At 44.8% G+C, this 21058-nt stretch overlaps 1 protein-coding gene across 2 annotated transcripts in view; it reads left to right on the top strand.

The window, feature by feature from the left end:
- Positions 1-20983, top strand: part of ITGA6 (integrin subunit alpha 6) — an 81726-nt gene extending 60743 nt beyond the window's left edge. The window contains exons 14-26 of one of the 2 annotated variants that reach the window (XM_062187804.1): positions 1364-1479; positions 1593-1782; positions 1879-1962; positions 2062-2141; positions 2295-2372; positions 2460-2562; positions 3701-3874; positions 5300-5398; positions 5480-5590; positions 5689-5787; positions 12892-13017; positions 16472-16601; positions 18696-18823. In XM_062187804.1, coding sequence (XP_062043788.1) covers positions 1364-1479; positions 1593-1782; positions 1879-1962; positions 2062-2141; positions 2295-2372; positions 2460-2562; positions 3701-3874; positions 5300-5398; positions 5480-5590; positions 5689-5787; positions 12892-13017; positions 16472-16579 — 1368 coding nt within the window. In that variant the 3' untranslated portion in view covers positions 16580-16601; positions 18696-18823. Of the gene's footprint in view, positions 1-1363; positions 1480-1592; positions 1783-1878; positions 1963-2061; positions 2142-2294; positions 2373-2459; positions 2563-3700; positions 3875-5299; positions 5399-5479; positions 5591-5688; positions 5788-12891; positions 13018-16471; positions 16602-18695 lie in introns of both variants that reach the window. The other variant, XM_062187803.1, reaches the window with a different exon arrangement.
- The last annotated feature ends 75 nt before the right edge of the window (positions 20984-21058 follow it).

The raw sequence follows: 21058 nt of genomic DNA on the forward strand, positions 1-21058 counted from the left end.
GCCAGGGCTGTTCCTGGCTGAAGCAGGGAGCTAAGAACTTCATCCGGGTCTCCCATGTGGGTGGCAGGGGCCCAAGCAATTGGGCCATCTTTGCTGCTTTTCCCAGGCCATTAGCAGGAAGCTGGATTAGAAGTGCAGCAACTGAGACATGAACTGGTGCCCATATGAGATACTCATGGTGGCTTTACCCACTGTGCCACAATGCTGGCCCCATAAGCTTATCTTCCAATTCCATTTTTTTTAGTGAAGTTTTTGAAGTACCCTCATATTTTACCTTTGGAACATTAAAACATACAAAACACATTACTAGTAGAGCATTAGAATCAAGGAGTGTGGAAATTGCGCAGCTCCAAAAAAGTACAGTTAGCAGTGAAGTGGTCTCTGGGTGCCTGGTGAAGCGTAAGTCATCTTGGTAAGGCCGATTTCCGTTATGGCTCGCTGGGCCCCGCCTAGGAGGAGGGCTCTGTGTGGAAGGGTCAGGATGTTTGGTTCACAGTACCGCCTGGAAGCTGTGGCATCCTGCTGTGGCGTTCTGCCCTTGCCGTGAAAAGCCGCTCTGAGGCTCCTGTTACTGGTGTCGTCTTGACAGCTTTGTAGGAGTACTCGCAGCCATAGGTTTGGGAGCTGATGCCTAAATCTACTTTGTCTATTGTTTTTGTCACCAACTATAATTCCTTATACTTCTGTATGCTTTTATGTGTTTTAGTGTTACTGAGTATTCTCATATTACTATTTCTTGTGTACATTCCCAGCTCCATAATTAGGTTAAACATAACAAACACAGAGAAAGTTTCCCTAATTATTTGTCAATGTGATGATCCAGTGTGCGGTAGCATTGTGCCAGAGCCCTTTGCTTTCTTGACCTTTGACCTTAAGCTATCTTGTTTTCTCATTTGTACAGCGGAGCTCATAACAACCTTTCTCACCCATCTGTTGTGAGCATTAAGTGAGTTAAAGTATGTAAATTGTGTGTTAGTAGTATCATCATTACCAATCATTCTTAGAGTAGCCCTCTGAAGCAGGGTGGTGGTATCCCCGTGTGCATGAGCTGTGACCTAAGACTCTGAAAGGTTAAGTGACTTGCCCGAATCCCCACGGCTAAGTAGCAGAACCAGGATTGGAAGCCACATTTCCAGCAGGAGTCACCCTGCTGGCTATAGCCACTGCCCCAGCGCACTGTCAAAACTTTCTTAACACCGCTTTGACCAAAGACAGAGTGGGAATTGGATGCGTGGCCGATTGTGTTTGAAGCTTGAGTTCTGCCCTGATAGTTGTCACACAGGGAAATGGGCTGTAGGGAAACTTCTCTGGAAACCGTCCTGAGTCTGAATGGTGTAACGGCAATGGTTTTGTTTTCCTGCAGGTACACTTCTTAAAGGAGGGATGTGGCGACGACAACGTGTGCAATAGCAACCTTAAACTAGAATATAAGTTTTGCACCCGAGAAGGAAATCAGGACAAATTTTCTTATTTACCAATGTAAGGATGCCTCTGTTGCACTAGCACTAGTTAGCTAACTCTGACTGTTAGTTAAGAAAGGGTTCCTGCAAATGTATCGAGAACTTGATCTCTTGCTTTGTTGTTGTTAACAGTCAACAAGGTGTGCCAGAACTAGTTCTCAAAGATCAGAAGGATATCGCGTTAGAAATCACAGTGACAAACAGCCCTTCTGACCCAAGGAATCCCACAAAGGATGGTGATGACGCCCATGAAGCCAGACTTGTTGCCACGTTTCCGGACACCCTGACTTACTCTGCTTACAGAGAACTGAGGGCGTTCCCCGTAAGTGTGTGTAAGGAGCAGCTGGGAGGGAGAGCCCGCACCAGGCACAGTGCATACAGTGAGCATACAGTGATGTGCTGTGTGTCTTCCTTACAGGAGAAACAGCTGAGTTGCATTGCCAACCAGAACGGCTCGCAAGCAGAGTGTGAGCTGGGAAATCCTTTTAAAAGAAATTCCAGTGTAGGTGATGCCATCACATGCTGTTATTTTACCATTTTTGATAACCATTCCACTGTCCAAAAGGCTGGCCTCGGTTAACAGTTATTTATGTTTTTTCAGGTTACCTTTTATTTGATTTTAAGTACAACCGAGGTCACCTTTGATACCAAAGACCTGGATGTCAACCTGAAGTTGGAAACGTAAGAGTCATTTCTTCCACCTTTCCATTTTGAGTTATTTCCAGAAAACACTGGGCAGTCAATGAATTGTCCCTGATCTAACACATAAAAGAAGTGTAATTGTAATGAGAAGACTGTTAAAATAAAACCCTATTGTTTCCTTTTCATTTTCAGAACAAGCAATCAGGATAATTTGGCTTCAATTACAGCTAAAGCAAAAGTGGTTATTGAACTGCTTTTAACAGTCTCTGGGTAAGTGTTTGTGTTTAGCATAACAAATCAATGTTTGAAAGGCCCGTTTACAATCCTCACTCAAACTGGTGTTTTTTAATTTAACAGAGTCGCTAAACCTTCCCAGGTGTATTTTGGAGGTACCGTGGTCGGCGAGCAAGCTATGAAATCTGAAGATGAAGTGGGAAGTTTAATAGAATATGAGTTCAGGGTGAGTTGGAACAGTTGGGCCTTTTAACATACCAGAAGTTTGTGTGTACTAAATATGGTCCTGAATATATAGTTTTAGTAAATGTGGAATGTTAATAAATAAGCATATAAATAAATACCCAGTTACAAATATTATGGTAAAAAACTTTGTCCTCCAGAATGAAAAACAGCATAGACCTATAGTTCAGAATTCACTTCTTTTTCTTAGAAGTTGAAATGTGTGTGGTATAGAGACAAAGTGATACTTGAGTCTCTCCCCCTCAGAGTCTTATGTTTGCTTTAGAGCGTGCTTTATTTCTTTCTTCGTTGTAAGGTTTGGTTTCCAGGGCTTGAGAGGAAACATGCTTTTGTGATGGTCAGTGAGAGGCCATGAAAAGCTTGGTTCATGCCAGCGAGGTGTAGCGGCTGCTTTTACTGAAGACTTCAACACATCATGTTGGAAGCTCCAGTTTCATAATAGTGAATGTAGATTTGGCGTATGCCAGCAAGGAAGGCTGTTGATTGGCTCTGAACCATTTCAGAGTAGACAACCCCAGAGACCCCATGTCCAGTTGAGTGAACGTGAGCGTGCAGGGTAGAGCCTGCTCATCCCCTTCATGTGGGCTTGGTTCTGCATGGCTCAGATCACATTTCTGAAAGTGTAGCAGCCATGGGGGTGAAAGTCTGAGAAACAAAGAATGGGCCCTCCCCTGCCTGGAGCTGGACAAAGAAGGGAGGCTGCTCTCCTCCAGACAGAGCTGGAACAGGTCTTGGTGGTGATTGGGATCTCTGTGTTGGGGTGGCTGAAAAAGAAGCCTGTGGGTTCTGAGCTGTCTTTCACAGAGAGGGGCTTTTGCTTCTTGCTTTTGGCTTCTGCTGCAGGAAATTGCTACGTTCCCAGCGTGGACTCACGTGGGGTAGTAGGAGGACAGATGCAGCTGCGTTTTCATCGTGGGTGGGGTTTTCTGGAAACAGGCTGTTGGGGCACTGCCTTGGCATGGGTCTCTATTCGGAATAACCTATTGATAGTTTGTTTTTGGAGATGGTGCTCTTACTGTATCATGCTGGGTATTTTAGCTTTTTTTCTTGGCATTTGGAGCTGCTACTTAATTTTCCATTAAGAGGATGACATCAAGACTATCTGTATTATTTTCCAACAGGTAACTAACTTAGGCAAACCTCTTAAAAACCTTGGCACAGCAACCTTGAATATTCAGTGGCCCAAAGAAATCAGCAATGGCAAATGGCTGCTTTATCTGGTGAAGGTGGAATCCAAAGGATTGGAAAACGTAGCTTGTGAGCCCCAGAGTGAAATAAACTTGCTGAAGCTGAAGGTATGTTGGCGGATGTATCTGTCGTCTCTGTAGATGGAAGTAGCAGAGGGGAAAATCATGAGTATCCTTAGGAAAATGGCATTCTTGTCTGCTGGCTTCTTCTTTAGTTAGTGAAGTTTCTCTTTGCAAGTCAGGCTGGGGAAGGTTTGCTGATCAGTGACTATTATGGCACTGAGGGCAGAGTTTCACAGTGGTTCTGGGGACAAATGACATATGACTGATAGGCGAGGAGGTACCTGCTCCTGGGGGTAGGCCAGCCAATGGGAAACTCATTACAAAACATACCGGCATCTTAGCAAGTGACCCGGAGGGCCTTTGCTGTTACTTTTTGAGCTGGTAGATATTTATGGAGCACTCCTGTGCGACACTGTGCTGAACGCTGGGCTTGCATGTTCGGCTTTCCTTCTCTTGCCAGTCCTCCCAGGTGTTTTAGTTATCCTCAACATTGCACAGATGCAGACGCTGAGATTCAGAGAGGCTAAGTAGCTTTCTCAGAGCGGCTCAGCTGTTCAGAGGCAGATGGTGTCTGCATTACATTCGACTCTGCTTGGTTTCAAAGCCTGCACTCTAAGCCCCTGTCTCTACTGCTCTGTGCTTCTGCGATTGACTCCACATTTATGGTCCTGTTTGGTGAAGGCTTGCTTGGTTGTGCGTGTCTGTTTCTTTTAAGTTTTAGAGTGACTGGGTATGATCAGTGGTAATAGTTTGTGGCTTATAGCATGATCCCTTACTTACCAACTTAAAAAAAAAAAAACACCACAATGGTCCCTTATTCTCCTCATCCTTACCACAGGTGGAGCGTTTCTAATCCCAAACTCCAAAATTCAAATGCTCTAAAATCTGAAACTTTCTGAACACCCACACAACTGTGGATTTTGGAGCATGTTGGATTTCAGATTTTGGGTTTAGGGACGCTCACCTGACACAGTCTATGCAAATACCCCAAATCTGGAAAACTCTGAAACCAGAAACACTTCTGGCGCCATGCATTTTGAGTAAAAAGTATTCAGCCTGGACAAAAAAGAGCAATTTTAGAAGTTTTTGTGTGGGTTTCACATAATGGGTCTGCTGGCTTCGTGTCCTCAGTGCCACATCGTCAGTCGTGCTGGGCTGCTGGCTGCCCTAGGTTAGGACTGAGCCGTGAGAAATCAGGTCACGTTTTGGTGGGGACGCAAAGAAACAAAGCATCTGTTTCTCTCGCTGAGTTTTATGGTCAGAGTGGGAACAAATCACTTTGATAACGTAGTCCTCTGGATCAATCAATCAATCTGAAATTCAGAACGGTAGTACCGCTTGCCTATTTCTGTCCTTTGCTGGCTGTCCCTGTGGATGATGCGACCTTGGCGTTGCTTGGCGGGGAGGGTTCGGTGTGGTCGCCGAGGAGCATACATAATGTGGAACCACTGTGGCTGTGACTCTTCCCAGGAGTCTCACAACTCAAGGAGAAAACGGGAAATTGCCGAAAAACAGAGAGACGGCAGCAGAAAGTTCTCCTTGATTACAGAGAGGAAGTACCAGACCCTGGTGAGTATTTTTCGAGAGCGGTGAGCGGCAGAGGGCGGGAGAACGGGCTTCCCCAGACCGGTGTCTTCCGTTCCTCCCTAGAGCTGCAGCGTGAACGTGAACTGCGTGACCCTCAGGTGCCCGCTGCGGGGACTGGACAGCAAGGCCTCCCTCGTTCTGCGCTCGAGGTTGTGGAACAGCACATTTCTAGAGGTGTGGCCCGGCCGTGGGGCTGTCCCTACAGGTGTCCTCTGCCACCAGCCGGGTCGTGGCTCACCTCCCTAATGCATTTGCTCATCATCTCCACACAGGAGTATTCCAAGCTGAACTACTTGGACATCGTGCTGCAGGCCTCCATTGACGTGACTTCTGCCGCCGAGAACATCAAGCTGCCAAACGCAGGCACTCAGGTGAGAGGCGCCTGGGCTCCGTTCGGGTTCGTGGCAGGTGCCACTTCCCTGTGCTCTGCTCTGAGGTCACGCCATTTGGGATTTATTTCCCTCACAGTCTTGTAAGCTCCCTGGAAGAAAAAACAGATGACATCTTAGGATTCTGCCATGCCAAGCTGTATTTTAATGAAATCATTGAACACAGAAGTAAATCTAGAGCGAATAGTTCAGCGGTGCCCATGGTACATTGGTGAGCTTATTGGCTCAACAGGAGGAGAAACCCCACGTTTTGTGCCATGCTTAATACCGCAGCCATTCTGGGAATACCCACAGTGATGGGTGCTGGGGCTGCACATAGCTAGCTGCAGTTACTGTAAAAGATCTTTCTACATATGAATCCAGAACTGAGCCTTGAGAAATCAGTCCCTGGTTATGCCCCATTAGAACAGGTGTAGAGTGAGTTCTGTCTCTTGCCCATCCTGTAGCCTTTAAAATAATTGCAGGGAGCTGTCCTGCCTCCTTGGGTGGGCCCCTCTCATTATCTTCAGAGCAGCACAGCCAGAGGTCGGGCGTCCGTCATGCAAGACGCAGCTGAACTGTTCCCTGGCCTGTCCCCGTCCTGGACCTGCCCTTGTGGGCTGTGTGACTCCCTCATGGATGGAGTAGCTGAGGTGTGGGCTGCTCAGTTCTGCTTACCCTGAAGCTTTACTCTTCCAGCACCTCAGTGCCACACTTTCAGCAGTCCAGCCAAAGCTGGGTTTTCCCATTTGTAGAGGAGTGTGTTTGAATTTCCAACAGCTGCTATTTTTGTGTTCTACTAAAACTTCCAGATGTTTTCATCAGAATTTGTCGTCGATGTTTTCTGTATCCTGTCCTTGTGCAGTTTTTTTTTTTTTTAAGGATTTATTTATTTATTTGAAAGGCAGAGAGAGACAGAGAAAAAAGAGAGAGAGAGGTCGTCCATCCATTAGTTGACTCCCCAAAGCTGGGTGGGATGCCGGGACAAGTGGAGTCAACCAGGACTGTCCCAGGCTCACCGCAACATGGTCATCCTGGCTTTGTTCTCTTTGTGAGGTGCCACCGCCCATCTCTTAATGTCTCTTCAATAGGATTTCCTAGGGGACTTTGAAATAAGCCACAACTTTCCTGGGAGTGCTTTCTGTGCATGTCCGAAGGCAGCTACTTGCTATAAGCTTCCTGTAACCGTACAGCAGCCTTTCTGGAAAGCACTGCGGTGTTAGCGCTAGAAAGAGAACACTTTAGAGGGAAAGGACTGACACTAATAAAGCATCGACGAGGTGTCCACCATCTACTGGGTGCATCATACTCTACCATTTGACCTGGAGAAGAATGCCACGGTAGACATGGCACCCACTTTATGAAGGAGGGAACCAGCCGAGGGATGTCATTTGGGGTCCAGGCTTGAAGTGCATAGAGGTCTGACCCCAGGGCTCCTGGGTTTTGACTTTGTGACACTTGATTCCCATTAAGTCTCCAAATCCCAAACTCAGATGAGGAAACAGCCCAGAGAAGGTTGTCCCTCCCTCAGGGTCACAGACCGCCAGTGGAGCTGAGCCCGAGCCTGGCTCTCAGGACCCCTAGGGGCCTGGTGTCCCATCTAGTGGCTGGCTCACAAATGGAACTGAGGCTGTCTTGGGCATTTTATGTTCTTAAGACTTGGGAGAACTCGTGCCTAATGGGAAGTGAGATCTTTACTGTGATCCTTGGTGTCACATCTAGAACCTATTTCTTTTGAAAATGGAGACATTTTCTCATCTCCGGTCCTCTGATGCTTCTATTTTCTGTGATTTCCGAGATACAATAGCCCAGATATCGTATCTGCATTCTTCTTCATCTCAAGGTGCAGTTTTTCTGGACCTGAAGATGTGAGTTGAATTCAAGTGTCAGAATGCCTTCCTTTGTTATTCTTTGACTAATGGCTTACAATTTCATCTTTATCTTGGTTTTATCTATCCTTTCCTGTCTAAAGATAATTGTCTTTGGAGATGGAAGCAGAGGAAGTTGAGTAATTCAGTCTTGCCTCTTGGTCTGACTACCGAAACTTCTTTTTGCTTTAAAAAAAAAAAAGGGAAAGAAAAAACTTGTTTCTTTCACCAATTTTAACAGCTTTGTGTTTACTTCTTAATAAAACATTTTAATTTTTGGTTTCTGAGTTGCAGAGAGAGAGAGTGCTTCCATCTGCTGGTTCACTCATCAAATGGTTGGGACTGGGTAGAGCCAAAACCGGGAGTCAGGACCTCAAACCAGGTCTCCCACATGGGTGACAGGAACCCAGTTGCATGAGCCATCACCTGCTGACTCCCGGAGTCTGCATTAGCAGGAACTGGAGTCCGGTGTCTGGGCCAGGCACTCTAATATGGGATGAGGGTGTCTTGACCTCTCAGCCAAATACCTGCCCAACAAAAACACTTGTAAATTAAGACACTGTCATACCAGAGTCAGAACAAAAGTTGCGTAATTGAACCTAGTAGTAAGATGGTTACATTTTAACATCCATTTAGTGCATCCAGCTAACAAACGCCTGTTAAAGGCATATCTGTCTTTCCTGTGGTAGACACCATCTTCATCCACGTTTCCTGGCTGCCAAAGAGAAAAGGAAATAAGATAGGTAAAAATAACCACCTCATTCTTCAGGGAAATAAGATCTTTATTTTTTATTTATTTTTAAGATTTATTTACTTATTTACAAGTCAGGGTTACAGAGAGAGAGTCACACAGAGAGAGGTCTTCCATCCACTGTTTCACTACACAGATGGCTGCAATGGTCAGGACTGGGCCAGGCCAAAGCCAGGAGCCAGGAGCTTCTTTCAGGTCTCCAACATAAGTAGCAGGTACCCAGATACCTGGGCCATCCTCCACTGCTTTCTCTAGGCCATCAGCAGGGAGCTGGATCAGAAGTGGAGCAGCTAGGACAGGAACTGGAGCCCATTTGGGATGCTGGCATTACAGGTGGCGGCTTAACCCGCCACACTAAAATGCTGGCCCCTTGAGATCTTTTTTGTCTCTAAATTCAGGGGAGAACTGGAGCTATGAATCCTTTTTTTTTTTTTTTTTTTTTTGACAGGCAGAGTGGACAGTAAGAGAGAGACAGAGAGAAAGGTCTTCCTTTGCCGTTGGTTCACCCTCCAATGGCTGGTGCGCTGTGCTGATCCGAAGCCAGGAGCCAGGTGCTTCTCCTGGTCTCCTATGGGGTGCAGGGCCCAAGCACTTGGGCCATCCTCCACTGCCTTCCCGGGCCATAGCAGAGAGCTGGCCTGGAAGAGGGGCAACCGGGACAGAATCCAGCGCCCCGACTGGGACTAGAACCCGGTGTGCCTGCGCCGCAAGGCTGAGGATTAGCCTATTGAACCGCGGCGCCGGCCCTGAATCCTTTTATAAGACAGTTTCTTGTGAGAGGGACACTCATTAGGAATGGATTGGGTATGCTGATGTTCAGTAGGAGCGGAGAGTATTGCATTGCAGAACTGCCTAGGGAAAGTATTTTGGCAGCTGGCAAGCTCATGTACTCCAAGTGCTGCTCACTGGTGGGGGAAATTTAATGCCTCAGTAGAATTGAAGTCTCTTTTCCCTTGTGGGTGCATGAGGGGTGAAGTCCACATGCACCGGTCATCTCCATGGAAACGCCTGAAGTTTAATGAACCCAAAGGGGAAGGGTGGTTTTTGGAGTTGTAAAGCTCTGCAGTAGTTCCACCCACCTTAAGTTGTCGCTGGGAGGCCGGTGCTGTGACACAGAGGGTAAAGCCGCCACCTGCAGTGCTGGCATCCCGTATGGGCGCTGGTTCTAGTCCCGGCTGCTCCACTTGTGATCCAGCTCTCTGCTTATGGCCTGAGAAAGCAGTAGAAGATGGCCCATGTGCTTGGTCTCCTGCACCCATGTGGGAGACCTGGAAGAAGCTCCTGGATTCTGGCTTTGGATCGGCCCAGCTCTGGCTGTTGCAGCCATTTGGAGAGTGAACCAGCAGATGGAAGACCTCTCTCTTTCTCTCTGTCTCTCTCTGTCTCTGCCTCTCTGAAACTCTGCCTTTCAAATAAAAATAAATAAATCCTTAAAAAAACAAAAAAGTTGTTATTGGTCATCTGTCATGGTTGCCATGACAAGGTGACACAAGGCTTCTAGACAGCTCTGGGAATCACAGCCCACTTAGCCCCAGTCCTAGCTGAAGAAATTTAAGTTGACAGCTGAAGTAAACAAATGGTAAAATCCCGCTGACTCGCCTCAGCGTCCCAGATCCCAGAGCACATTCGCCTTAAATGTGTGGGGAGCCCTGGCCCTGGCTTTAGTCCTTTAAAAATATTATTTATTGGAAAAGCAGAGTGACAACAGAGAGAAGCAGTGGTTCATTCTGCAAATGCCCACAACAGCCAGAGCAAAGCCAGGAGCCAGGAACTCCATCCCTGTCTCCTACATGGGGGCAGAGGCCCAAGTACTTAAGCCATCACCTGCTGCCTTCCCAGGACATGAGCAGGAGTGGCACAGCCACGACTGGAACTTGCAGTCTGATACAGGATACCAACAGCACTGCAGGCAGTGGCTTCACCCGCTGTGCAGCAGCACTGGCCCCTGACTTCAGTCCTTGAGTAGCATCTAACGGACTCCAATCTCTCGTTTGCATGGGAGCCAGACCTGGGGCTTGGAGATTCTGCTGGAGTCCCTCCCTTCAGTCTACCACGCCACCCTACATTGCAGAATTAAAAATGATCCTGGTCACCCCTTAGACTGTTGGTGGCAGCCGTTTATGGGAGAGAGTCCCTCTATTATCAGCTGTGTAGAGGCAGAGGTGCAGGATGTGACTCTAACAGTGAGGCTGATTCCCCTTGCTCCGGGCCAGTCTCCCCTCTCCACTGCCGCATTTACCAGAACTCACTGTTTTTTAATGATTTATTTGTTCATCTGAAAGATTTATAGAAAGGGGGGAGAGAGAAAGAGATCTTTTGTCTGCTGGTTCACTCCCCAGATGGCCACAACGGCCCCTGCTGGGCCAGACTAGAGCCAGGAGCTTCATTCAGGTCTCCCATATGGGTGGCAGGAGCCCAAGCACTTGAGCCATCTTCCATTGCCTTCCCAGGCCATTAGCTGGGAGCTGGATTGTTAGTAGAGTGGCTGGGACATGAACTGGTACCCATTTGGGATGCTGGTGCCATAGGCTGCGGCTTTACCCTGTACGCCAGAACCCCAGCCCCCAGAACTTTTTTTTTTTTCTCCAATAAATCCAGTAATTTATTTAACCACGCAAGGCAGTCTTAGACTGTCAAAGAAAAATATACTGTCAGCCATTTATGATCTCAATTCTGGTTTATGAGAATTAAATTAATGTAAATGAGACTGGCCCTTCCACACAGCTACCCTGCCCCAAAGACAGCACCGTGTGGGGGAAGCAAAGTTAAATGAGGTTCGGGCTGGCGCCGTGGCTCACTTGGCTAATCCTCCACCTGTGGTGCCGGCACCCCGGGTTCTAGTCCCAGTCAGAGCGCCGGATTCTATCCCGGTTGCCCCTCTTCCAGGCCAGCTCTCTGCTGTGGCCCGGGAAGGCAGTGGAGGATGGCCCAAGTCCTTGGGCCCTGCACCCAAATGGGAGACCAGGAGAAGCACCTGGCTCCTGGCTTTGGATCAGCGCGGTGCGCCGGCCGCGATGGCCATTGGAGGGTGAACCAACGGCAAAAGGAAGACCTTTCTCTCTGTCTCTCTCTCTCATTGTCCACTCTGCCTGTCAAAAATTTAAAAAAAAAAAAAAAAAAAAAGAGTTGTGCTAGAGGAAAGAACGCTCGGTGCAGTGCGGACACAGAGGTGTCTTAGGCGGCATCCAGGGCTCTGTGCTAATCTGGAACACGTGACCGGAGTCATTTCTCAGGAGGTAACTCTTCCCTTGAAGTTTTGCTTACACTATTAATGGGGGCAAGCATTTGGGGCAGCAGTTAAGATGCTGCTTGGGAGACACCTGCATCCCAAATCAGAATGCTGGGTTTGAGTTTTGGCTCTGCTCCCTGTTCCAACTTCATCCTAATGCATTTCCTGGAAGGCAGCAGGTGACTGCTTCAGTAGTTGGGTCTGTGCCACCCACACAGGCAGCCTGGATGGAGCTCCTGGCTCCTGGTTTCAGCCTGGCCCAGCCCAGCCCCGGCTGTTGTGGGGACTTGGGGAGCGAACCAGCAGTCGGGAGATCTCTTTCTGTCTGTGTATCCCTCTCTCTAATAAATAATTTTCTAAAAAGACATTGACTCAAACAGTTAAACAAAGATCAGCAACTTCAAGCCCAGAGATCTCTGATCAGTGTCATCTGCAAAATCATTCCTAGCAGCCATCAGGATCTTGGTTTGGGTGCTTAGAGAAATAGTCTCCGGCATCAGTCATTGAAGTCCTTGAACTGTGATGGTCTTCTTTTACTCGTAATGCACGTGTGTTAATGGGCATAATTGACTTGTAACAAGTTGTCAAAAGTAACTTTCTAAGTTTCTGAGTAAACACTATGCCCATTTAATTTCTATATACTGACTATCAAAGCTTTGGAGCTTCAGCTTATCATCGGCTGCCCCTGAATACATGAGGGCATCCAGTTCATAAAGGCACATTTTTGTAGAGGATGGCAGGAAGCCACTTCAGGAAATTGTGCTGTGTAAGAGGGTCTTTGATTAAAAGTGGTTTTACTATAGGGTATCAGCCATGCAGCTCCATCCCGTGTTGGTGTTTCACAGCATCTTTAAAATCTGCATGAGGAGTGGAGGCTAATTGTGCATAAGCTGGGCCTTTTCTCTCCATTGCTGAAAAACGATTTGAAAGTGTGACCGTTATCAATGATACCCAGTGATGCAGATAAAACAGGATTGCCTATGTTTTGATCATTGTCTCATTGTTGAGTGGTTCATTATATAGTTTTCTCTACTTTCGTTGATATCAAAAGTTTTTTTAGAGAAGGTAAGTTATCAAAGAAACTGGCTCATTTCTGGGAAGAGATCGTTCTGGAAGAAAGAAGGATCGTGCCTCTGAAGGTCATCTCATAGGTCCCTAGCCCTCGTTGTCCACAATGAGTTTAGAGTTAGAACCCCAAACCCCTGGTGTTAACTCTTTCCCGGGGTGATTGTGACATTGCTTTCCTGTATGCCTTACAGGTGCGTGTGACTGTGTTTCCCTCCAAGACTGTAGCTCAGTACTCAGGAGTACCCTGGTGGATCATCCTTGTGGCTATTCTTGTTGGGATTTTGATGCTTGCTCTGTTAGTGCTCGCTCTGTGGAAGGTAAGTCACGCCTGCCATGTGAGTTTCATGATACAAACTTTTTTTCATGTCTTAAAAATGTGAATTAAACCCATAGTATGTTTTTCCTTTCTTTCTCATTGCTTTTTTTCCCTCTCAAAATTTTATTTTGAAACTTTTCTGACAGCAAATTCAAGAGAATTTTTACAAAGAGCAGCTGCCTACCTGATAGTTTATATTTATTTTGTATTTTTTTTATAAATTATGTGATGTTTCCTTAATGAATGACTATAGTTTAGCGTGTTTGTTGGCAAATAAGTAGTTTAATTTTGCTATTATAACATTTTTTTCACCTGAGGTTAGAGACTGGACTGTAAGCCAAGTTGCCAGGTGTTAGATGAATCTGAATCCATAACCCAGCCAGTTTCAGCTTTTGTAAAGAGGTGTTGGTAGAAGCTGCTGAGGAGTTAGTCCTGCAGCTAGATCAAAGCTAGCAGGGCATGGCTGACAGCGTAGCCCCTGTCAGACACCAGGGGTCTTCAGAAAGTTCGTGGAAATTGTGCATTCTCTTCCAACTCCATTTTGAAGAGTCTGACTCCCTATGATTGATGGTTCTCATTAGAATGTGGTCCTTTGACTACAAACAAAATGTAAAAATTTCCCCCTGCTTCTTACTACCTGTAAATAGTTCACATTCTGAAAAGGAGGCGAGATGAATACCAGTTCTTGTTGCCAGACATTGCAGCCTATTGATTCTGAATTACTCCCAGAGATGAATGGAAGTCCCTTATCTGCAATTCCAAATTCAAAAAAGCTATGACTTATTTAGCAGCAAAACCTGACATGATGTGAGCAAGGGCTATATGTAGTTTTAATTCTTTATTCTGAGCTTCACTGCAGAAATACTAACATTTTATTATGGTGGAATTGTGTCTACAGTGTGTGATTTTCTAAAATGCCAAAAATTCTGGCACACATTATGAGGTCCAGAGCATTTTGGGCACACCCACCAAGTATCCTCTAGGTTCAAACCATCCTTTTCATGTCCTTGGGCATGGGGTTCTAGCTGTTTGATCTCTGGTGTTGATTCCAGTAATAGGTTCTTCTGATGAGCACAGCCAGCCGACAGGGGAAGTGACATGAGAATTATTTTGGTATCAAAAGCTAAACTCGTGGTTGGCTCTGTTAAGATGGTCTCATCAAGATCGCAAGGCCAGGCTCCTTCATGGAAGGTCTCACTGGCAGTCTTTAGTCCTCACTGAGATGTAACAGTAGGCTGAAAGTTAAGAAACCCAAGCTGTGTATAATGTTGGGCAAACCAACATTAGGGCTCCCTGGGGCTCTGTTTTGCCTTAGCTATCCAATGAGTGGATTTGCCTAGATGATCTCATTGTGTTTGAGGGCTTTTTTGAAGTTCTAAAATATCCAGAATCTCACTCAAAGGAACTGTAAGATAATCAAATAATTTCTGTAGCCACAGCATGAAAATTATTATTTTGTACTCTTATTTCTTAAGCTGAATTATTTTTTATATGGTAAAGTTATAAAGGATTCTAATTCAATGGCCTTTCTTTGTTTTGATTTTTTTAACTAACCACAAGAAGTTTACATTGTGGATTAAAATTTCTTTTTATTATTTGAAATGCAGAGACACACTGAGAGAGAATGAGAGAGATCTTCCATCTGCTGGCCCACTTCCTAAATGCCTGCAACAGCCAGGGCTGGGCCATGTCAAAGCCAGGAGCCTGGAGCTCAATCTAGGTCTCCCTTGCGGGTGGCAGGGACTCAAACGCTTAAGCCATCACCCGCTGCCTCACAGGGTGTGCAATAGCAGGAAGCTGCATTGCAGGCAGAGCTGGACTTGAGAGCAGTCACTCAGATTTGGGATGTGTGCATCCCGAGCAGTCGTAATCACTGGACCATCAGTGACCTTTAAATTGGTCGTGCAGCTGTGTAGGTGGTAAAACTTAAAGCAGTGAGCGATCCCCTCCTCATCCAGAGTACTTCTGATTTTTGTCTGCTTTAGGTATCAGGATTCTGTGCAAATTTTGCTTGTAGGTTAAAGAATTCTCTGGGCTGGGGCAGTCACCTTTACTTTGTGGGCAGAGATACTTGAGCTCGAGGTTATTAAGAATGTTGCCAACTAGAGGCAGAACCCAGGACTCCGGTCCCTGATTCAGCCTTCTTCCAACCCTGTTTTCTAGCACGGTACTGTGCAGTTGGCTGGGGCATTCACTGTGTGTTATATTGAGAGTCACAAGTGAATATTCACATAGTCTAGATCAGCACTGCCCACGAAAACTTTCTGTAATGATGGAAGTGTCTGGAGCTGTGCTGCCCAGTGTGGGAGCCGCTGGTCACGCATCTGTTGAGGGCTTGGAATATGACTGGTGCCATGGAGGCATTGTATTTTTGTTTTAGTTTAAATTTGAATAGCCGCATGTAGTTTAGCATCCAAAGTGAAGCTGACTCTTTACCATCATGAGTTGCAAGAGTAGGAAGCAGGATTTCACAGGAGAGATTTATTTGACCAATGGTATATTTCAAAAGGCTGTTCATGGCCTTATGAACCGGATAAAGATAAATTGGAAAAGTTCTCCGTTGTTGAATGAAGGGAATTCTAGTGGAAAGTAGAATTATACTGTGATCCTCATTTAGAGTGACCTAACCTGAGGAGCATGGGTTCCTGCTGTCTAAGGGTTACAGGGTGATATGGTATTTGGGAAAATAACAGCAATCATTTCTTCATGGCAGTGTATTTGAATTTGTATTGTGATTCACCCCACAGGTCCAAAGGCCTCAGGTAGATGGCATTTGGTCAATGAAACTTGCTACAAAAGACAGAGAAACACTTGCCGTCTGGGTACATTTCATTTGGACCTGTGCTAACTTTTACTTAAGAGAATCGATTTCTAACATTTGTCTCAAATTTCCGAAGTCAGTGGCCTCTTTTAGGGTCTGTGTTCTCTGCAGGAAGAAACCCCCTCCCCTAAAAATGCTCTGATCAAATGTGCATGAAGTTTCCTTTTTAGGATGATTTGTCCTTAGGGTTTCTGAAAACCTGACCCTTGACTGGTGTCATCCCTGTCACTGACCAGTGACCCCTGGTGACAGAGCGTGTTGAACGCTGGCCCTACTGTTACACAGTGCAGCTGCTATTCACTTTTTTTTTTTTTTTAAAAGATTTTATTTATTTATTTGAGAGGTAGAGTTACAGACAGTAACAGAGGGAGAGACAGAGAGAAAGGTCTTCCTTCTGCTGGTTCACTCCCCAAATGGCCACAATGGCCACAGCTGGGCTGATCCGAAGCCAGGAGCCAGGAGCTCCCTCCAGTCTCCCACATGGATTCACATTTGATTGTGAAGAGCCATCTTTTTGTAAACAAGTTGTGTATAGAAAACAGGTGACAAGCTGGGAAGTTCTTCTGTTTAGCTCTTCTACCCACAACTAATGTTTTGTTAAGTAATGTTGACTAAATACCTTGCTTCCTTGTAGTGTGGTTTCTTCAAGAGAAATAAGAAAGATCATTATGATGCCACCTATCACAAGGCTGAGATCCATGCTCAGCCGTCTGATAAAGAGAGGCTTACTTCTGATGCATAATATTGATCTACTTCTGTAATTGGTAATTGATCAATGTTTTTTAATTGCTAGCTGTGGGACCTGCTGTGGTTGTGGTGGCTAACTTTCAGAGCAACAGCTTGCTGTGTGTGTCCCATTAACAGATGTTTCCAAATGTCCACCCTGGCTTGGCTCGCTTGGGTTTATTGATTTCACTTGAAAGCTCACAATTTTTTTTTTTTAAAAAAATGCACAAAGAACCCTCATTGCAGGTGAGTTGTTTTGTGTTCTTGGTGTTAAACAACACCCATAGCAATGAAGAAAACTGCAATCTTCGTACACACAAAGGAGGCTTTAGGCCTCCCTGAGAGCCCAGTGCACCAGTTGTTAATCCAGTGTGCAGCATCCGACGTGGAATTTCAAAGATGTATAAGAAGTCCTCCTAGATTTCTTGTCTGTTTTGGAATTCCTGGAGATGGAAGCTTGTCCCGAGTGCCTGATTAACCTCTTGCATGTTGGAAACATGTGTGTTTCTCTTGATGAAGAGGCGTCCTCACTGTCTCCCTTTGTTATCCTGGCTATGAAGTGGCAAGGGAAGCTTGGAATGCTCTTTCCTGTTGCTTGAAAATCGTTTTACGCTGGCTAAGCATGCACCTCCTTTTTGTTGCGAATCTTACAGGTCAAAGACCATTACAGGAAACTATGATGCTCCACTCGATGGGCCTAATGGCCAGCTAGCTATGGTCTTCTACCAAAGTGACCTTCAGTATACAAACCTTGAGCATAAAACAAGCTCTGAAAGATCTTATTTCAATTCATTGTAATGGATTTTGACCATTTTCCACATTCCCTGAGATTTTATTCAATGCTTGGTCTCGGTTGATTTTAAATTCACGTTTCGTTTCTCCTGTTTGTAAATCCATGGAAACAGGAATCGTGGGTGATTCCTTTTTCCATTTCTGTGGACATACGAGGATAGAATGACTCCAGTAATTCCACTCCATGGCACTGTCTTGATGAATCCCGGGGTTACCTTTTCAGTCTTACATTTCACTCTTAATTTGCATCTTTAATAGGTCAGCACTTTGGCTGACAATAAATGAGTCCATGTGGAAATGGCCTAGAACAAAACTTCTTGGACCATTTTGCCATTGATTTAGTGATAACTGTGCACTTAATATTGTCTGTCCAGGCATTTGTATACCATAAAATCATACAACATAAATATTCTCTTCTTGTTGGTATCACATAAAAAACATATTAGTCAAGCATTCTGAGTGTCTTCCTTATCCTGAGCTTCATTTTTAAATTAAAAAACATGTTTTTTAAAAGAAAACATATATTTTATTCATTAAAAATTCAATCTGATTCTAAATTTTTCAGATGTATTCTCAATAAAAATACACTTTGGATCAGATTATTTTTAAAAAATGGAATAAAATATATTCATTAGCAATTTAAAGTCTCTTTTTACAAAAATGTGCTCTGAAATTCAGTGTCATGAGAATTTCCTGAAGTCCTCTGCAGTAAATTATTTTATTGCAGGACAGCGATTTATGAATGAAACAGCTTAATTGGAAGCACAACAGCAAATCCAGGCAGTGTAAATTTTTTTCTATCTAATGAGAGATACAGTGCATGTACCAGAGCCTCGAAGGAGAGGAGATGATTCTTAAGATGATTCTTAAACCCTGGCCTATTCAGAGATTGTCAAAGTATTTGTAACTGATTTTCATTTTAATAGTGGGAGATGGACATGGAATAATCTTTGCTTTACACCTTTTAAAAAAATTACTCTTCAAATGATCTAGTAATCTGAAAATTAGATCTTCTACATATAATTTTTTTGTGTTTTTTTTTAAACAAATGGGAGCCCTGTTCCGTAAACTCCTGAGTTGTTGTTTAAGAGATGGCTTTCTTGCCACAAAAGTAGAGACAAGAGGAAAATGCCTTTTCTTCCAGTCTCACTCCTCGCCTCCCTTTATCCCCACTGGCTGTTGTTACTTCTTGACCTATTCTTTCTTAAAAGAAAATGGTGTCTTTTTTCCTTAGTCCAAAACCAGACATAGCTATAGAGAGAAAGCCTAGACAGTCGCAGCTAGTATACTTGATTGTCTTGAAATCAATGACTTGTTTCTGTTTCTTTCCCCTTGTCCAGTGTGGATTCTTTAAACGCTCTAGGTACGATGATAGCATTCCCCGATACCATGCTGTAAGGATCCGGAAAGAAGAGCGAGAAATCAAAGATGACAAATACAATGATAACCTTGAAAAAAAGCAGTGGATCACGAAGTGGAATGAGAATGAAAGCTACTCCTAGGGCGGCCAAAAAAAAAAAGAAAAAAATGAAAGCTTCTCATTACCCAAATGCTCTTTCCCTTCCACCTCAGACATTCAAGCGGATTTAAAAGCCTGTTCAATGCCTTCAGGTTGATTTCAGACCGACTGCACACAGTACGAAGCTACAGTCTGAACTGTGGATGTTGTTACGTAGCTTAAGGCTCCTGTTTTGCACAGCCAAATTTCAGACTGATGGAGTGGATTTTTCTTTACCTGCCTTAATTTAACTTTCCAGGTTGCCTCTGTTTATGGTGTTGCCGACTTACACGTGCTGGGGGGAGCCTGCTCAGCCACATGTGTGTGTGGCATCCTGCTAGCGTGGCCCTGGAAGGCATGTGCCAGCGCCCGCCCTAACACAGGAGCCGTGCTAACCTTGGTGCTGCCGCTGCAGCCCTGCCTACCCTGGCCAGGCTGGCTGTCCCACAGCATGAGACTGTGCCGCCGGCGTAGTCGTGTTTCACTTCAATGTGCTGTCTTAAATGTGCAATAGACAGTGATGTGGCCATCCTGCCGTCTTTGCCCGATTCCTAGATGTGTGAACACTTGGCTCACACGAAATGCATGCAGGGGTCATTCTCCCCCTTCACTAAAACACATAGGTGCCACAGACTTGAATGCTAGTTAGACTTATTTGTATATGGTATTTATTTTTTTTCTTTTTCTTTTTTTTTTTTTTTTTGGGGGGGGGGAGGTTGTTTTGTTTTGTTTTGGCAAGCCATTTTGTTATTGACTAACAGGCCAAAGACTGTCCAGTTTACTCTTCAGGGAGGTTGAAACAATCAGAATCGGAACATGGCAAGTCATTCCTTAGACCTAAATTATATTTTACTACGAGAAGAACATAGTAATTCTTTATAGATGTACCAGAGAGTTGTTTTAATAACTTAAACTGACCTGTAAATTAGAACGCCTCCTTCCTGGCGGCCTCACCCCCCCCCCCAAAATGTTTAAGAAATAGGACTAAGTGTAAGAGGTTTCATTCTTACCAGACATTGGATATTTCTTTAGCGTGGAGCTCGGTGTGATATTTCCGAATTCCACCCTGTGACCTTCAGGAACTCACAGCTGCAAATGCTGTAAGGTTAGGACTTGAAAGGAGCAGCGAGTGCCTAAGGTGGATCCAGAGCGATCCATGATGAGACTACTGAAAGACGGAATGAGTGCCGCCCCGGTGGGACGTCCCGGCTCCCAAGAGCCCAGAGGTGACGGGAGCTCTGTCATCCGTGCGTCGATGTTCTCTCTTTTTGTTTTGTGTCCTCCCCTGTCTGTGTGCCCCAGACCCCTTTAATAAGAACTTTGGATTGTTTTTTAACTGTAAAAATGGTGTGGGGGGGTGGGGTGGGGAGGGAAAGGCAGTTACTACTCTTTACGTCGAATAGATACAAAGCAGAGTTTTTAAGTCCTGTGCTTCAGAATGTTAAGTTATGTTGGGGCCAGCAGCAAACAGGTGCTAATTTGCTTGGATGTGTTCTACACAGTGTCTCAGTCTTCTAAGAGAAAAAATACAACTGTGCTGCATTGGAGCAGCACATTGTTGCTCTGGAGTTTCTTTCCTTTTCTTTTCTGAAATCTTATACCCTTGAGATACAGAAAGATGTTATTCTTGTAATCTTGGAATTTCCAGTCACAAAGATAGTTTTACAAATGCTATTTTGTTTACAACATTTTCTCTAAAACAGGTCATAACAGTGTTGAAAGTCTCAGTTTCTTGCTTGGGTAACTGGGAGCCGGATGCAGGGGGCTTTACAGGTTACTAAGAAGGTGATGATATTTTGACAGTGTTTATAGACCTTTGTTATAAAAACATGAATGTCCGGGGTGGGTTGGGGGGACGGGTGGCTCAACCAGGAAATCAGAGTATTATGATATTTAAATTGATAGTTGTTAAAAATGTCATCTCAAGTCAAGTCACTGGTCTGTTTGCATTTGATACATTTTTATACTAACTAGCATTGTAAAATTATTTCATGATTAGAAAATACCTGTGGATATTTGTATAAAAGTGTGAAATAAATTTTTTAATGAAAGTGTCTGTTGCCTAATAACACAGCAATGTAAAAGTGAAGCAAAGTCTGAAATTGTACATGACAGCCTGAACTGCCTTCCCTTTCATCCAGCTAAACTAAAATTTTCAATGTTTTTATCTATTTTTGGCGACTTAATAGGATCAACTAAAGATAC

The sequence above is a fragment of the Lepus europaeus genome, chromosome 1 (assembly GCF_033115175.1).
Source record: "Lepus europaeus isolate LE1 chromosome 1, mLepTim1.pri, whole genome shotgun sequence".
In the NCBI taxonomy this organism is placed as follows: domain Eukaryota; kingdom Metazoa; phylum Chordata; class Mammalia; order Lagomorpha; family Leporidae; genus Lepus; species Lepus europaeus.